Source organism: Oncorhynchus masou, unplaced genomic scaffold (assembly GCF_036934945.1).
Source record: "Oncorhynchus masou masou isolate Uvic2021 unplaced genomic scaffold, UVic_Omas_1.1 unplaced_scaffold_3849, whole genome shotgun sequence".
Classification (NCBI taxonomy): Eukaryota; Metazoa; Chordata; class Actinopteri; order Salmoniformes; family Salmonidae; genus Oncorhynchus; species Oncorhynchus masou.
The window spans coordinates 689-21,476 of record NW_027010251.1 but is presented as its reverse complement, the minus strand read 5'-3'; the positions used below and the strand labels follow the sequence as shown (position 1 = coordinate 21,476).

The 20,788-nt window shown below is 42.6% G+C and overlaps 1 protein-coding gene across 3 annotated transcripts; it reads right to left on the bottom strand.

Moving 5' to 3' along the window:
• Nucleotides 1-2,065: 2,065 nt before the first annotated feature.
• On the bottom strand, nt 2,066-16,469 carry LOC135534706 (TBC1 domain family member 31-like). Of its 3 annotated transcripts, none has more exons than XM_064961607.1 (7): nt 16,336-16,469; nt 8,343-8,435; nt 7,993-8,133; nt 5,576-5,770; nt 3,664-3,817; nt 3,078-3,234; nt 2,066-2,623 (listed from the first exon to the last, which is right to left on the bottom strand). In XM_064961607.1, exons 1-7 carry the CDS (start codon nt 16,459-16,461, stop codon nt 2,455-2,457), a joined length of 1,035 nt encoding a protein of 344 aa, XP_064817679.1. In that variant the 5' UTR covers nt 16,462-16,469; the 3' UTR covers nt 2,066-2,454. The 3 variants fall into 3 exon arrangements, with proteins under 3 accessions (XP_064817679.1, XP_064817680.1, XP_064817681.1); XM_064961608.1 differs by having other exon boundaries at nt 3,078-3,231; XM_064961609.1 differs by having other exon boundaries at nt 2,538-2,756.
• Between the last annotated feature and the right edge of the window lie 4,319 nt (nt 16,470-20,788).

The following is a 20,788-nucleotide window of genomic DNA, read 5'->3' as shown; positions in this document are numbered from 1 at the left end:
TGTTTACCAAGCATTTCACTGTTAGTCCACACCTGATGTTTACCAAGCATTTCACTGTTCGTCTACACCTGTTGTTTACCAAGCATTTCACTGTTAGTCTACACCTGTTGTTTACCAAGCATTTCACTGTTAGTCTACACCTGATGTTTACCAAGCATTTCACTGTTAGTCTACACCTGATGTTTACCAAGCATTTCACTGTTAGTCTACACCTGTTGTTTACCAAGCATTTCACTGTTAGTCCACACCTGTTGTTTACCAAGCATTTCACTGTTAGTCTACACCTGTTGTTTACCAAGCATTTCACTGTTAGTCCACACCTGTTGTTTACCAAGCATTTCACTGTTAGTCTACACCTGATGTTTACCAAGCATTTCACTGTTAGTCTACACCTGTTGTTTACCAAGCATTTCACTGTTAGTCCACACCTGTTGTTTACCAAGCATTTCACTGTTAGTCTACACCTGTTGTTTACCAAGCATTTCACTGTTAGTCCACACCTGTTGTTTACCAAGCATTTCACTGTTAGTCTACACCTGATGTTTACCAAGCATTTCACTGTTAGTCCACACCTGTTGTTTACCAAGCATTTCACTGTTAGTCTACACCTGATGTTTACCAAGCATTTCACTGTTAGTCCACACCTGTTGTTTACCAAGCATTTCACTGTTAGTCCACACCTGATGTTTACCAAGCATTTCACTGTTCGTCTACACCTGTTGTTTACCAAGCATTTCACTGTTAGTCCACACCTGTTGTTTACCAAGCATTTCACTGTTAGTCTATACCTGTTTACCAAGCATTTCACTGTTAGTCTATACCTGATGTTTACCAAACATTTCACTGTTCGTCTATACCTGTTGTTTACCAAGCATTTCACTGTTAGTCCACACCTGTTGTTTACCAAGCATTTCACTGTTAGTCCACACCTGATGTTTACCAAGCATTTCACTGTTAGTCTACACCTGTTGTTTACCAAGCATTTCACTGTTAGTCTACACCTGATGTTTACCAAGCATTTCACTGTTAGTCCACACCTGTTGTTTACCAAGCATTTCACTGTTAGTCCACACCTGATGTTTACCAAGCATTTCACTGTTCGTCTACACCTGTTGTTTACCAAGCATTTCACTGTTAGTCCACACCTGTTGTTTACCAAGCATTTCACTGTTAGTCCACACCTGTTGTTTACCAAGCATTTCACTGTTAGTCCACACCTGATGTTTACCAAGCATTTCACTGTTCGTCTACACCTGTTGTTTACCAAGCATTTCACTGTTAGTCTACACCTGATGTTTACCAAGCATTTCACTGTTAGTCTACACCTGATGTTTACCAAGCATTTCACTGTTAGTCTACACCTGTTGTTTACCAAGCATTTCACTGTTAGTCCACACCTGTTGTTTACCAAGCATTTCACTGTTAGTCTACACCTGTTGTTTACCAAGCATTTCACTGTTAGTCTACACCTGTTGTTTACCAAGCATTTCACTGTTAGTCCACACCTGTTGTTTACCAAGCATTTCACTGTTAGTCTACACCTGTTTACCAAGCATTTCACTGTTAGTCTACACCTGATGTTTACCAAGCATTTCACTGTTCGTCTACACCTGATGTTTACCAAGCATTTCACTGTTAGTCTACACCTGTTGTTTACCAAGCATTTCACTGTTAGTCTACACCTGTTTACCAAGCATTTCACTGTTAGTCCACACCTGTTGTTTACCAAGCATTTCACTGTTAGTCTACACCTGTTGTTTACCAAGCATTTCACTGTTAGTCTATACCTGATGTTTACCAAGCATTTCATTGTTAGTCTACACCTGTTAGTCTACACCTGTTGTTTACCAAGCATTTCACTGTTAGTCTACACCTGTTGTTTACCAAGCATTTCACTGTTAGTCTACACCTGATGTTTACCAAGCATTTCACTGTTAGTCTACACCTGATGTTTACCAAGCATTTCACTGTTAGTCTACACCTGTTGTTTACCAAGCATTTCACTGTTAGTCTACACCTGATGTTTACCAAGCATTTCACTGTTAGTCTACACCTGATGTTTACCAAGAATCTGACAAAACAATTGTATTGGCTAAGGCTTTATTAAAAGGTGAATTACCTGGATACCTATGCTGAGGTTAGCAAGTCATAAGTCACCATCAGACCAAAGCACGACTGGTGAGTCTGTCAAACACTGAAACTAGTCAACAAGGCAGAGATGAAATGACTCAAAGTTGATACAACAATACTTAAAAACAACTTAAATAACAAAATATACACAGGAGAGGGTTGTGCTACAAATCTCATTAAGACCAAGGAATGCTTTCATTTAATCTCTCTTTAACTAGTCAACGCCAGGGTTGTGGTTAGAGGACAGCTGTTTGTTAAGTCAAATAATATCAGCATCTTCTTTCAAACGGACAAACGAGCAGAAAACCGCAAACCTTTTCAGGTCTAGATATGCAAAACAAAAAGGCACAGCTGGTGTGTTTGTGTCGTCGTGGTTACTGGGAGGTGGTGGAGTTTGTGGCGCGGGCCGCCAGTTTCTGCCGCAGCTCTCTGATGTTCTGCATCAACTCCCTCTCTCTGCAGTCCAGCTCCCCTCGACCCCGGTCCAGAGAGACTGAGAACACAAGACACCACAGGACTCTTCAGGGCCTTACTGTATGGATGTACACTCAGCAAGATCATTGGAAACACTGAATAATGTCTTGGTAGATGAGAATTCTGTTGATATTTTCTTCTGGAGTACAGACCTGTAGAAACAGTGAATGTACATGTGTTTCTATTGGTATTGACTGTACATGTGTTTCTATTGGTATTGACTGTACATGTGTTTCTATTGGTATTGACTGTACATGTGTTTCTATTGGTATTGACTGTACATGTGTTTCTATTGGTATTGACTGTACATGTGTTTCTATTGGTATTGACTGTACATGTGTTTATTCCAGGTGTAACTTTGTTTTTTGTCGCACAGCTTTGCTTCATCTTGTCCAGGTCGCAGTTGTAAATAAGAACCTGTTCTCAACTGGTCTACCTGGTGAAATAAATGTGGTACAGACAGAAACACTCACAGCAAGTGGAGTCGTCTGAGGTGGACTGGTTGTTTAGACAGATGTTGTTGGGACTGATGTTGTTGAGACTGATGAGGACCAGGAGAAGCAACAGGATTGTGAAGCAGGCCACTAGTGGAGCACGGAGACCTGGCTCTCATCTCCCACTGTTGACCTGCTAAAACATACTGTATTAGTCACCAACACCCCATACACAGCCTGCCTTAGTGGAACACTGTAACCTTCAACATCAACTGTTAGCTTAGAGGAACACTGTAACCTTCAACGTCAACTGTTAGCTTAGAGGAACACTGTAACCTTCAATATCAACTATTAGCTTAGTGGAACACTGTAACCTTCAACATAACTGTTAGCTTAGAGGAACACTGTAACCTTCAACATCAACTATTAGCTTAGAGGAACACTGTAAACTTCAACATCAACTATTAGCTTAGAGGAACACTGAAACCTTAGGTGACAGGACTGTAGTGTAGTAGTGTGGGTGGTGGGGTAGAATTCTCAGCACACTGCAGATAGATATAGAATGTATAGAGGACCTGACTGCCTATTCCCTCCACAACATATATTTCTATGAGGCTGGGCTCACTGAGTGAGTGGTCCTGGCTCCTGCGGAGGTTGTCTCTGTGCTGCTCGTTCTCCTCTTCCTCCTGGCTGAGGAAGACTCTCCTGTTGGCCTCGGCTGTGGCTGCAGCCTGCCTCTGCTCCTCTAGCTGGGCCTTCTGAGACACCACCTCCTCCCACTGAAACGCACAATGGCTGAACACACTGCACACCTGCTGAACACACCCCCTCCTCCTGCTGAACACCACCCCCTCCACCCGCTGAACACCACCCCCTCCTCCCGCTGAACACCACCCCCTCCTCCCGCTGAACACCACCCCCTCCTCCCGCTGAACACCACCCCCTCCTCCCACCATAAATCAATTCTCCAGTTGATCAACAGGTACAGTAACTCACAGGACCCTCCGTGACCTACTGTATATACCCTCTACATTATCTGTCCTCATGACCTACTGTATATACCCTCTACATTATCTGTCCTCCTACCCTCTGTCCCTCTACGTCCTCATGACCTACTGTATATACCCTCTACATTATCTGTCCCTCTACGTCCTCATGACCTACTGTATATACCCTCTACATTATCTGTCCCTCTACGTCCTCATGACCTACTGTATATACCCTCTACATTATCTGTCCCTCTACGTCCTCATGATCTACTGTATATACCCTCTACATTATCTGTCCCTCTACGTCCTCATGACCTACTGTATATACCCTCTACATTATCTGTCCCTCTACGTCCTCATGACCTACTGTATATACCCTCTACATTATCTGTCCCTCTACGTCCTCATGATCTACTGTATATACCCTCTACATTATCTGTCCCTCTACGTCCTCATGATCTACTGTATATATCCTCAACATCATCTCTCCTCCTACCCTCTGTCCCTCTACGTCCTCATGACCTACTGTATATACCCTCTACATTATCTGTCCTCATGACCTACTGTATATATCCTCTACATCATCTCTCCTCCTACCCTCTGTGCCTCATGACCTACTGTATATACCCTCTACATTATCTGTCCCTCTACGTCCTCATGACCTACTGTATATACCCTCTACATTATCTGTCCCTCTACGTCCTCATGATCTACTGTATATATCCTCTACATCATCTCTCCTACCCTCTGTCCCTCTACGTCCTCATGACCTACTGTATATACCCTCTACATCATCTCTCCTACCCTCTGTCCCTCTACGTCCTCATGACCTACTGTATATACCCTCTACATTATCTGTCCCTCTACGTCCTCATGATCTACTGTATATACCCTCTACATTATCTGTCCCGCTACGTCCTCATGATCTACTGTATATACCCTCTACATTATCTGTCCCTCTACGTCCTCATGATCTACTGTATATACCCTCTACATTATCTGTCCCGCTACGTCCTCATGATCTACTGTATATACCCTCTACATTATCTGTCCCTCTACGTCCTCATGATCTACTGTATATATCCTCAACATCAACTCTCCTCCTACCCTCTGTCCCTCTACGTCCTCATGACCTACTGTATATACCCTCCTCAACATCAACTCTCCTCCTACCCTCTGTCCCTCTACGTCCTCATGACCTACTGTATATACCCTCTACATCATCTCTCCTCCTACCCTCTGTCCCTCTACGTCCTCATGATCTACTGTATATACCCTCTACATCATCTGTCCTTCTACGTCCTCATGACCTACTGTATATACCCTCTACATCATCTGTCCTTCTACGTCCTCATGACCTACTGTATATACCCTCTACATCATCTGTCCTTCTACGTCCTCATGACCTACTGTATATACCCTCTACATAATCTGTCCCTCTACGTCCTCATGATCTACTGTATATATCCTCTACATCATCTCTCCTACCCTCTGTCCCTCTACGTCCTCATGACCTACTGTATATATCCTCTACATCATCTCTCCTACCCTCTGGCCCTCTACGTCCTCCATGATATTAACTAGCTGCTGCTCCTTGGTGAGGGTCTCTCTGTGTAGTCCAGCCAGATGGTGGTAGTGTCTGTCCCGGGCTGCATCCTCCTGGTCTAGACGCCTCATCACCTCAGCCTGCCACTCGGTGTCCACTCCCAGCTGGCCTGCTTCAGCTAAACACTCCTCTAGAACCTGAGACGGGGAGGAGGTCAGTCTCTCTCTCCAGTCATTGTTTAATAACCCCCTATATTTCAGTCTAGAACCTGAGACGGGGTGGAGGTCAGTCTCTCTCTCCAGTCATTGTACAATAACCCCCTATATTTCAGTCTAGAACCTGAGACGGGGAGGAGGTCAGTCTCTCTCTCCAGTCATTGTTCAATAACCCCCTATATTTCAGTCTAGAACCTGAGACTGGAGGAGGTCAGTCTCTCTCTCCAGTCATTGTTTAATAACCCCCTATATTTCAGTCTAGAACCTGAGACGGGAGGAGGTCAGTCTCTCTCTCCAGTCATTGTTTAATAACCCCCTATATTTCAGTCTAGAACCTGAGACGGGAGGAGGTCAGTCTCTCTCTCCAGTCATTGTTCAATAACCCCCTATATTTCAGTCTAGAACCTGAGACGGGGAGGTGGTCAGTCTCTCTCTCTCTCCAGTCATTGTTTAATAACCCCCTATATTTCAGTCTAGAACCTGAGACGGGAGGAGGTCAGTCTCTCTCTCCAGTCATTGTTTAATAACCCCCTATATTTCAGTCTAGAACCTGAGACGGGAGGAGGTCAGTCTCTCTCTCCAGTCATTGTTTAATAACCCCCTATATTTCAGTCTAGAACCTGAGACAGGGAGGAGGTCAGTCTCTCTCTCCAGTCATTGTTTAATATCCCCCTATATTTCAGTCTAGAACCTGAGACGGGAGGAGGTCAGTCTCTCTCTCCAGTCATTGTTTAATAACCCCCTATATTTCAGTCTAGAACCTGAGACGGGGTGGAGGTCAGTCTCTCTCTCCAGTCATTGTTCAATAACCCCCTATATTTCAGTCTAGAACCTGAGACGGGGAGGAGGTCAGTCTCTCTCTCCAGTCATTGTTCAATAACCCCCTATATTTCAGTCTAGAACCTGAGACTGGAGGAGGTCAGTCTCTCTCTCCAGTCATTGTTTAATAACCCCCTATATTTTAGTCTAGAACCTGAGACGGGAGGAGGTCAGTCTCTCTCTCCAGTCATTGTTCAATAACCCCCTATATTTCAGTCTAGAACCTGAGACGGGGAGGTGGTCAGTCTCTCTCTCTCTCCAGTCATTGTTTAATAACCCCCTATATTTCAGTCTAGAACCTGAGACGGGAGGAGGTCAGTCTCTCTCTCCAGTCATTGTTTAATAACCCCCTATATTTCAGTCTAGAACCTGAGACGGGAGGAGGTCAGTCTCTCTCTCCAGTCATTGTTTAATAACCCCCTATATTTCAGTCTAGAACCTGAGACAGGGAGGAGGTCAGTCTCTCTCTCCAGTCATTGTTTAATAACCCCCTATATTTCAGTCTAGAACCTGAGACAGGGAGGAGGTCAGTCTCTCTCTCTCTCTAGTCATTGTTTAATAACCCCCTATATTTCAGTCTAGAACCTGAGACGGGAGGAGGTCAGTCTCTCTCTCTCTCTCGTCATTGTTCAATAACCCCCTATATTTCAGTCTAGAACCTGCGACGGGAAGGAGGTCAGTCTCTCTCTCTCCAGTCATTGTTTAATAACCCCCTATATTTCAGTCTAGAACCTGAGACAGGGAGGAGGTCAGTCTCTCTCCAGTCATTGTTTAATAACCCCCTATATTTCAGTCTAGAACCTGAGACAGGGAGGAGGTCAGTCTCTCTCCAGTCATTGTTTAATAACCCCCTATATTTCAGTCTAGACCCTGAGACAGGGAGGAGGTCAGTCTCTCTCCAGTCATTGTTTAATAACCCCCTATATTTCAGTCTAGAACCTGAGACAGGGAGGAGGTCAGTCTCTCTCTCTCTCTCTCCAGTCATTGTTTAATAACCCCCTATATTTCAGTCTAGACCCTGAGACAGGGAGGAGGTCAGTCTCTCTCCAGTCATTGTTTAATAACCCCCTATATTTCAGTCTAGACCCTGAGACGGGGAGGAGGTCAGTCTCTCTCCAGTCATTGTTTAATAACCCCCTATATTTCAGTCTAGAACCTGAGACAGGGAGGAGGTCAGTCTCTCTCCAGTCATTGTTTAATAACCCCCTATATTTCAGTCTAGAACCTGAGACGGGAGCAGGTCAGTCTCTCTCCAGTCATTGTTTAATAACCCCTATATTTCAGTCTAGAACCTGAGACAGGGAGGAGGTCAATCTCTCTCCAGTCATTGTTTAATAACCCCCTATATTTCAGTCTCTGGAAGTATACAGTAGATGAATGCTCACCTTCTTGGTTCCCAGGCTGACGTCAGTGTCGTTGTTAAGGAGGTGTTGGAAGGTGGTCTCCTCGACCTCTGACCTGTGTCTCCTGGTATCCACCTCTGCTCTGACCTCCTGAGTCACACGCACCTGCTCCTTGGCCAGTCGCTACATCACAAGGGTTACACGGTGACATCACGGTCTGGTGAATGAAGACCAAGCCATATTGTAGCTGGACAGCGTTAAAATGGCCAATGTTAAATGACGTGTGGGGTCTTAACTTTATGCTGCACGGAATAGAATGTGAATGACGAGATGGTGTGTGTCTCAGGGGCAGGTCTCTGCACATTGTTGCTGTGATGAGGACAGTCACTGACCTGTTCAAACAGCCGTCTCTGTGCTTCCAGCTCCATCTGTCTGACTTGTATATCCTGTACTGCTGCTGCCGTCTCCTGGTCTCTGGTGTTCATCTGACCCCAACAAACACACCATACAGGAGAGGACATATAGACACCCCATTATATACAGTAGAGGACATATAGACACCCCATTATATACAGTAGAGGACATATAGACACCCCATTATATACAGTAGAGGACATATAGACACCCCATTATCTACAGTAGAGGACATATAGACACCCCATTATCTACAGTAGAGGACATATAGACACCCCATTATCTACAGTAGAGGACATATAGACACCCCATTATCTACAGTAGAGGACATATAGACACCCCATTATTTACATTACATTTACATTTAAATCATTTAGCAGACGCTCTTATCCAGAGCGACTTACATTATATACAGTAGAGGACATATAGACACCCCATTATATACAGTAGAGGACATAGACACCCCATTATATACAGTAGAGGACATATAGACACCCCATTATCTACAGTAGAGGACATATAGACACCCCATTATCTACAGTAGAGGACATATAGACACCCCATTATCTACAGTAGAGGACATATAGACACCCCATTATCTACAGTAGAGGACATATAGACACCCCATTATTTACATTACATTTACATTTAAATCATTTAGCAGACGCTCTTATCCAGAGCGACTTACATTATATACAGTAGAGGACATATAGACACCCCATTATATACAGTAGAGGACATAGACACCCCATTATATACAGTAGAGGACATTTAGACACCCCATTATATACAGTAGAGGACATATAGACACCCCATTATCTACAGTAGAGGACATATAGACACCCCATTATATACAGTAGAGGACATATAGACACCCCATTATCTACAGTAGAGGACATTTAGACACCCCATTATATACAGTAGAGGACATATAGACACCCCATTATATACAGTAGAGGACATATAGACACCCCATTATATACAGTAGAGGACATATAGACACCCCATTATAGACAGTAGAGGACATATAGACACCCCATTATAGACAGTACATATAGACACCCAATTATATACAGTAGAGGACATATAGACACCCCATTATATACAGTAGAGGACATATAGACGACACCCCCTTATATACAGTAGAGGACATATAGACACCCCATTATATACAGTAGAGGATATAGACACCCCATTATATACAGTAGAGGACATATAGACACCCCATTATAGACAGTACATATAGACACCCAATTATATACAGTAGAGGACATATAGACACCCCATTATATACAGTAGAGTCCATATAGACACCCCATTAGACAGTAGAGGACATATAGACACCCATTATAGACAGAGGACATAAATACACCCCATTATATACAGTAGAGGACATATAGACACCCCATTATATACAGTAGAGGTCATATAGACACCCCATTATAGACAGTAGAGGACATATAGACACCCCATTATATACAGTAGAGGACATATAGACACCCCATTATAGACAGTAGAGGCCATATATACACCCCATTATATACAGTAGAGGACATATAGACACCCCATTATATACAGTAGAGGACATATAGACACCCCATTATATACAGTAGAGTCCATATAGACACCCCATTATATACAGTAGAGGACATATAGACACCCCATTATATACAGTAGAGGACATATAGACACCCCATTATATACAGTAGAGGACATATAGACACCCCATTATATACAGTAGAGGACATATAGACACCCCATTATATACAGTAGAGGACATATAGACACCCCATTATATACAGTAGAGTACATAGACACCCCATTATATACAGTAGAGGACATATAGACACCCCATTATACACAGTAAAGGACATATAGACACCCCATTATATACAGTAGAGGACATATAGACACCCCATTATATACAGTAGAGGACATAGACACCCCATTATATACAGTAGAGGACATATAGACACCCCATTATATACAGTAGAGGACATATAGACACCCCATTATATACAGTAGAGGACATAGACACCCCATTATACACAGTAGAGGACATAGACACCCCATTATATACAGTAGAGGACATATAGACACCCCATTATCTACAGTAGAGGACATAGACACCCCATTATACACAGTAGAGGACATATAGACACCCCATTATATACAGTAGAGGACATATAGACACCCCATTATATACAGTACATATAGACACCCCATTATATACAGTAGAGGACATATAGACACCCCATTATATACAGTAGAGGACATATAGACACCCCATTATATACAGTAGAGGACATATAGACACCCCATTATATACAGTAGAGGACATATAGACACCCCATTATCTACAGTAGAGGACATATAGACACCCCATTATAGACAGTAGAGTACATATAGACACCCCATTATAGACAGTAGAGGACATATAGACACCCCATTATCTACAGTAGAGGACATATAGACACCCCATTATATACAGTAGAGTACATAGACACCTCATTATATACAGTAGAGGACATATAGACACCCCATTATAGACAGTAGAGGACATATAGACACCCCATTATAGACAGTAGAGGACATATAGACACCCCATTATAGACAGTAGAGGACATATAGACACCCCATTATAGACAGTAGAGGACATATAGACACCCCATTATAGACAGAGGACATATAGACACCCCATTATATACAGTAGAGGACATATAGACACCCCATTATGTACAGTAGAGTACATATAGACACCCCATTATGTACAGTAGAGTACATATAGACACCCCATTATGTACAGTAGAGTACATATAGACACCCCATTATAGACAGTAGAGAACATATAGACACCCCATTATATACAGTACATATAGACACCCCATTATAGACAGTAGAGAACATATAGACACCCCATTATATACAGTAGAGAACATATAGACACCCCATTATATACAGTACATATAGACACCCCATTATATACAGTAGAGGACATATAGACACCCCATTATCTACAGTAGAGGACATATAGACACCCCATTATATACAGTAGAGGACATATAGACACCCCATTATAGACAGTACATATAGACACCCCATTATAGACAGTACATATAGACACCCCATTATATACAGTAGAGGACATATAGACACCCCATTATAGACAGTACATATAGACACCCCATTATATACAGTAGAGGACATATAGACACCCCATTATAGACAGTACATATAGACACCCCATTATATACAGTAGAGGACATATATACACCCCATTATAGACAGTACATATATACACCCCATTATATACAGTAGAGAACATATAGACACCCCATTATATACAGTACATATAGACACCCCATTATATACAGTAGAGGACATATAGACACCCCATTATATACAGTAGAGGACATATAGACACCCCATTATCTACAGTAGAGGACATATAGACACCCCATTATATACAGTAGAGGACATATAGACACCCCATTATATACAGTAGAGGACATATAGACACCCATTATAGACAGTACATATAGACACCCCATTATAGACAGTACATATAGACACCCCATTATAGACAGTAGAGGACATATAGATACCCCATTATAGACAGTACATATAGACACCCCATTAGACAGTACATATAGACACCCCATTATATACAGTACATATAGACACCCCATTATATACAGTAGAGGACATATAGACACCCCATTATATACAGTAGAGGACATATAGACACCCCATTATAGACAGTACATATAGACACCCCATTATAGACAGTACATATAGACACCCCATTATATACAGTACATATAGACACCCCATTATATACAGTAGAGGACATATAGACACCCCATTATAGACAGTACATATAGACACCCCATTATAGACAGTACATATAGACACCCCATTATAGACAGTAGAGGACATATAGATACCCCATTATAGACAGTACATATAGACACCCCATTATAGACAGTACATATAGACACCCCATTATATACAGTACATATAGACACCCCATTATATACAGTAGAGGACATATAGACACCCCATTATATACAGTAGAGGACATATAGACACCCCATTATAGACAGTACATATAGACACCCCATTATAGACAGTACATATAGACACCCCATTATAGACAGTAGAGGACATATAGACACCCCATTATAGACAGGACATATAGACACCCCATTATAGACAGTACATATAGACACCCCATTATATACAGTACATAGACACCCCATTATATACAGTAGAGGACATATAGACACCCCATTATATACAGTAGAGGACATATAGACACCCCATTATAGACAGTAGAGGACATATAGACACCCCATTATCTACAGGACATATAGACACCCCATTATAGACAGTACATATATACACCCTATTATAGACAGTACATAGACACCCCATTATAGACAGTACATATAGACACCCCATTATATACAGTAGAGGACATATAGACACCCCATTATAGACAGTACATATAGACACCCCATTATAGACAGTACATATAGACACCCCATTATAGACAGTAGAGGACATATAGACACCCCATTATAGACAGGACATATAGACACCCCATTATAGACAGTACATATAGACACCCCATTATATACAGTACATAGACACCCCATTATATACAGTAGAGGACATATAGACACCCCATTATATACAGTAGAGGACATATAGACACCCCATTATAGACAGTAGAGGACATATAGACACCCCATTATCTACAGGACATATAGACACCCCATTATAGACAGTACATATATACACCCCATTATAGACAGTACATAGACACCCCATTATAGACAGTACATATAGACACCCCATTATATACAGTAGAGGACATATAGACACCCCATTATAGACAGTACATATAGACACCCCATTATAGACAGTACATATAGACACCCCATTATAGACAGTAGAGGACATATAGACACCCCATTATAGACAGGACATATAGACACCCCATTATAGACAGTACATATAGACACCCCATTATATACAGTACATAGACACCCCATTATATACAGTAGAGGACATATAGACACCCCATTATATACAGTAGAGGACATATAGACACCCCATTATAGACAGTAGAGGACATATAGACACCCCATTATCTACAGGACATATAGACACCCCATTATAGACAGTACATATATACACCCCATTATAGACAGTACATATAGACACCCCATTATAGACAGTACATATAGACACCCCATTATATACAGTAGAGGACATATAGACACCCCATTATAGACAGTAGAGGACATATAGACACCCCATTATCTACAGGACATATAGACACCCCATTATAGACAGTACATATATACACCCCATTATAGACAGTACATATATACACCCCATTATAGACAGTACATATATACACCCCATTATAGACAGGACATATAGACACCCCATTATAGACAGGACATATAGACACCCCATTATAGACAGGACATATAGACACCCCATTATAGACAGTACATATAGACACCCCATTATAGACAGTACACATAGACACCCCATTATAGACAGTACATAGACACCCCATTATAGACAGTACATATAGACACCCCATTATAGACAGTACACATAGACACCCCATTATAGACAGTACATATATACACCCCATTATAGACAGTACATATATACACCCCATTATAGACAGGACATATAGACACCCCATTATAGACAGTACATATAGACACCCCATTATAGACAGTACACATAGACACCCCATTATAGACAGTACATAGACACCCCATTATAGACAGTACATAGACACCCCATTATAGACAGTACATAGACACCCCATTATAGACAGTACATAGACACCCCATTATATACAGTACATAGACACCCCATTATAGACAGTACACATAGACACCCCATTATAGACAGTACATATAGACACCCCATTATAGACAGTACATATAGATACCCCATTATAGACAGTACATATAGACACCCCATTATAGACAGTACATATAGACACCCCATTATATACAGTAGAGGACATATAGACACCCCATTATAGACAGTACATATAGACACCCCATTATAGACAGTACATATAGACACCCCATTATATACAGTAGAGGACATATAGACACCCCATTATAGACAGTACATATAGACACCCCATTATATACAGTACATATAGACACCCCATTATAGACAGTACATATAGACACCCCATTATATACAGTACATATATACACCCCATTATAGACAGTACATATAGACACCCCATTATAGACAGTACATATAGACACCCCATTATAGACAGTACATATAGACACCCCATTATATACAGTACATATAGACACCCCATTATAGACAGTACATATAGACACCCCATTATATACAGTACATATAGACACCCCATTATAGACAGTAGAGGACATATAGACACCCCATTATAGACAGTACATATATACACCCCATTATAGACAGTACATATAGACACCCCATTATAGACAGTACATATAGACACCCCATTATAGACAGTACATATAGACACCCCATTATAGACAGTACATATAGACACCCCATTATAGACAGAGTACATAGACACCCCATTATAGACAGTACATATAGACACCCCATTATAGACAGTACATATAGACACCCCAGTATAGACAGGACATATATACACCCCATTATAGACAGTACATATAGACACCCCATTATAGACAGTACATATATACACCCCATTATATACAGTAGAGGACATATAGACACCCCATTATAGACAGTACATATAGACACCCCATTATAGACAGTACATATAGACACCCCATTATAGACAGTACATATAGACACCCCATTATAGACAGTACATATATACACCCCATTATAGACAGTACATATATACACCCCATTATAGACAGTACATATATACACCCCATTATAGACAGTACATATAGACACCCCATTATAGACAGTACATATATACACCCCATTATAGACAGTACATATATACACCCCATTATAGACAGTACATATAGACACCCCATTATAGACAGTACATATAGACACCCCATTATAGACAGTACATATATACACCCCATTATAGACAGTACATATAGACACCCCATTATAGACAGTACATATAGATACCCCATTATAGACAGTACATATAGACACCCCATTATAGACAGTACATATAGACACCCCATTATAGACAGTACATATAGACACCCCATTATAGACAGTACATATAGACAGTACATATAGACACCCCATTATCTACAGTAGAGGACATATAGACACCCCATTATAGACAGTACATATAGACAGTACATATAGACACCCCATTATCTACAGTAGAGGACATATAGACACCCCATTATAGACAGTACATATATACACCCCATTATATACAGTACATATAGACACCCCATTATATACAGTACATATAGACACCCCATTATATACAGTACATATAGACACCCCATTATAGACAGTAGAGGACATATAGACACCCCATTATAGACAGTACATATATACACCCCATTATATACAGTACATATAGACACCCCATTATATACAGTACATATAGACACCCCATTATATACAGTACATATAGACACCCCATTATAGACAGTAGAGGACATATAGACACCCCATTATATACAGTAGAGGACATATAGACACCCCATTATAGACAGTACATATATACACCCCATTATATACAGTACATATAGACACCCCATTATATACAGTACATATAGACACCCCATTATATACAGTACATATAGACACCCCATTATAGACAGTAGAGGACATATAGACACCCCATTATATACAGTAGAGGACATATAGATACCCCATCACATTACACACAAAATAAAAGGATGGTTGAAAGAATGAATCTCTTCTTTCAATATTAAATACAGGGAGGTGACTGAAGTGAAAACAGACCTTGCTCTGTATCTGCTCGTCCAGTCTGTGTAGTTCAGTCAGTCTCTGGTCCTGCTGCTGTTTCAGGAAGCGTCTCCTGGCAGCATCCATCAGCTGGAGCTCCTTCACCTTCAACTCACGCTTCATGGCTGTTAACCTGGAGACACATTACAGACTGTCAGAGAGACTAACCTGGAGACACATTACAGACTGTCAGAGAGACTAACCTGGGGACACATTAGACTGTCAGACTAACCTGGGGACACATTACAGACTGACAGAGAGACTAACCTGGGGACACATTACAGACTGACAGAGAGACTAACCTGGGGACACATTACAGACTGTCAGAGAGACTAACCTGGGGACACATTACAGACTGTCAGACTAACCTGGGGACACATTACAGACTGTCAGAGAGACTAACCTGGGGACACATTACAGACTGTCAGACTAATCTGGAGACACATTACAGACTGTCAGAGAGACTAACCTGGGGACACATTACAGACTGACAGAGAGACTAACCTGGGGACACATTACAGACTGTCAGACTAACCTGGGACACATTACAGACTGACAGAGAGACTAACCTGGGGACACATTAGACTGTCAGACTAACCTGGGGACACATTACAGACTGACAGAGACTAACCTGGAGAGACATTACAGACTGACAGAGAGACTAACCTGGGGACACATTACAGACTGACAGAGAGACTAACCTGGGGACACATTACAGACTGTCAGAGAGACTAACCTGGGGACACATTACAGACTGTCAGACTAACCTGGGGACACATTACAGACTGTCAGAGAGACTAACCTGGGGACACATTACAGACTGTCAGACTAATCTGGAGACACATTACAGACTGTCAGAGAGACTAACCTGGGGACACATTACAGACTGACAGAGAGACTAACCTGGGGACACATTACAGACTGTCAGACTAACCTGGGACACATTACAGACTGACAGAGAGACTAACCTGGGGACACATTAGACTGTCAGACTAACCTGGGGACACATTACAGACTGACAGAGACTAACCTGGAGAGACATTACAGACTGACAGAGAGACTAACCTGGGGACACATTACAGACTGACAGAGAGACTAACCTGGGGACACATTACAGACTGTCAGAGAGACTAACCTGGGGACACATTACAGACTGTCAGAGAGACTAACCTGGGGACACATTACAGACTGACAGAGAGACTAACCTGGGGACACATTACAGACTGTCAGAGACTAACCTGGGGACACATTACAGACTGTCAGACTAACCTGGGACACATTACAGACTGTCAGACTAACCTGGAGACACATTACAGACCGTCAGAGAGACTAACCTGGAGACACATTACAGACTGTCAGAGAGACTAACCTGGGGACACATTACAGACTGTCAGACTAACCTGGGGACACATTACAGACTGTCACACTAACCTGGGGACACATTACAGACTGTCAGAGAGACTAACCTGGGGACACATTACAGACTGTCAGAGAGACTAACCTGGGGACACATTACAGACTGTCAGAGAGACTAACCTGGGGACACATTACAGACTGACAGAGAGACTAACCTGGGGACACATTACAGACTGTCAGAGAGACTAACCTGGGGACACATTACAGACTGACAGAGAGACTAACCTGGGGACACATTACAGACTGTCAGAGAGACTAACCTGGGGACACATTACAGACTGTCAGAGAGACTAACCTGGGGACACATTACAGACTGTCAGACTAAACTGGGGACACATTACAGACTGTCACACTAACCTGGGGACACATTACAGACTGTCAGACTAACCTGGAGACACATTACAGACTGTCAGAGAGACTAACCTGGGGACACATTACAGACTGTCACACTAACCTGGAGACACATTACAGACTGTCAGAGAGACTAACCTGGGGACACATTACAGACTGTCAGACTAACCTGGAGACACATTACAGACTGTCAGAGAGACTAACCTGAGGACACATTACAGACTGTCAGACTAACCTGGGGACACATTACAGACTGTCAGAGACTAACCTGGGGACACATTACAGACTGTCAGAGAGACTAACCTGGGGACACATTACAGACTGTCAGAGAGACTAACCTGGGGACACATTACAGACTGTCAGAGAGACTAACCTGGGGACACATTACAGACTGTCAGAGAGACTAACCTGGGGACACATTACAGACTGTCAGACTAACCTGGGGACACATTACAGACCGTCAGAGAGACTAACCTGGGGACACATTACAGACTGTCAGACTAACCTGGGGACACATTACAGACCGTCAGAGAGACTAACCTGGAGACACATTACAGACTGTCAGACTAACCTGGGGACACATTACAGACTGTCAGACTAACCTGGAGACACATTACAGACTGTCAGACTAACCTGGAGACACATTACAGACCGTCAGAGAGACTAACCTGGAGACACATTACAGACTGTCAGACTAACCTGGGGACACATTACAGACTGTCAGACTAACCTGGAGACACATTACAGACTGTCAGACTAACCTGGAGACACATTACAGACCGTCAGAGAGACTAACCTGGAGACACATTACAGACTGTCAGACTAACCTGGAGACACATTACAGACCGTCAGAGAGACTAACCTGGGGACACATTACAGACTGTCACACTAACCTGGGGACACATTACAGACTGTCAGAGAGACTAACCTGGGGACACATTACAGACTGTCACACTAACCTGGGGACACATTACAGACTGTCACACTAACCTGGGGACACATTACAGACTGTCAGACTAACCTGGGGACACATTACAGACTGTCAGAGACTAACCTGGGGACACATTACAGACTGTCACACTAACCTGGAGACACATTACAGACTGTCAGAGACTAACCTGGAGACACATTACAGACCGTCAGAGAGACTAACCTGGGGACACATTACAGACTGTCAGAGAGACTAACCTGGGGACACATTACAGACTGTCACACTAACCTGGGGACACATTACAGACTGTCAGAGACTAACCTGGGGACACATTACAGACTGTCACACTAACCTGGAGACACATTACAGACTGTCAGAGACTAACCTGGAGACACATTACAGACCGTCAGAGAGACTAACCTGGGGACACATTACAGACTGTCACACTAACCTGGAGACACATTACAGACTGTCAGAGAGACTAACCTGGGACACATTACAGACTGTCAGAGAGACTAACCTGGGACACATTACAGACTGACAGAGAGACTAACCTGGGGATACATTACAGACTGTCAGACTAACCTGGAGACACATTACAGACTGACAGAGAGACTAACCTGGGGACACATTACAGACTGTCAGAGAGACTAACCTGGGGACACATTACAGACTGTCAGAGAGACTAACCTGGGGACACATGACAGACTGACAGAGAGACTAACCTGGGGACACATTACAGACTGTCAGAGATTAACCTGGGGACACATTACAGACTGTCAGAGAGACTAACCTGGGGACACATTACAGACTGTCAGACTAACCTGGAGACACATTACAGACTGTCAGAGAGACTAACCTGGGGATACATTAGAGACTGTCAGAGAGACTAACCTGGGGACACATTACAGACTGTCAGAGAGACTAACCTGGGGACACATTACAGACTGACAGAGAGACTAACCTGGGGACACATTACAGACTGTCAGAGACTAACCTGGGGACACATTACAGACTGTCAGACTAACCTGGAGACACATTACAGACCGTCAGAGAGACTAACCTGGGGACACATTACAGACTGTCAGAGAGACTAACCTGGGGACACATTACAGACTGTCACACTAACCTGGGGACACATTACAGACTGTCAGAGACTAACCTGGGGACACATTACAGACTGTCACACTAACCTGGAGACACATTACAGACTGTCAGAGACTAACCTGGAGACACATTACAGACTGTCAGAGAGACTAACCTGGGGACACATTACAGACCGTCAGAGAGACTAACCTGGGGACACATTACAGACTGTCAGAGAGACTAACCTGGGGACACATTACAGACTGTCACACTAACCTGGGGACACATTACAGACTGTCAGAGACTAACCTGGGGACACATTACAGACTGTCACACTAACCTGGAGACACATTACAGACTGTCAGAGAGACTAACCTGGGACACATTACAGACTGTCAGAGAGACTAACCTGGGACACATTACAGACTGACAGAGAGACTAACCTGGGGACACATTACAGACTGTCAGAAACTAACCTGGGGACACATTACAGACTGTCAGAGAGACTAACCTGGGGACACATTACAGACTGACAGAGAGACTAACCTGGGGACACATTACAGACTGTCAGAGAGACTAACCTGGGGATACATTACAGACTGTCAGAGAGACTAACCTGGGGACACATTACAGACTGTCAGAGAGACTAACCTGGGGACATATTAC

Excerpts from the sequence above, each read along its gene's own strand:
- LOC135534706 (XM_064961607.1), bottom strand. The coding sequence starts at position 16,461 with ATGAAGCGTGAGTTGAAGGTGAAGGAGCTCCAGCTGATGGATGCTGCC. Across the intron at positions 8,134-8,342 it reads AGAGACGGCTGTTTGAACAG|CGACTGGCCAAGGAGCAGGT; the intron begins GTCAGTGACTGT and ends CTTGTGATGTAG. Across the intron at positions 2,624-3,077 it reads CTCAGACGACTCCACTTGCT|TCTCTCTGGACCGGGGTCGA; the intron begins GTGAGTGTTTCT and ends TTGTGTTCTCAG.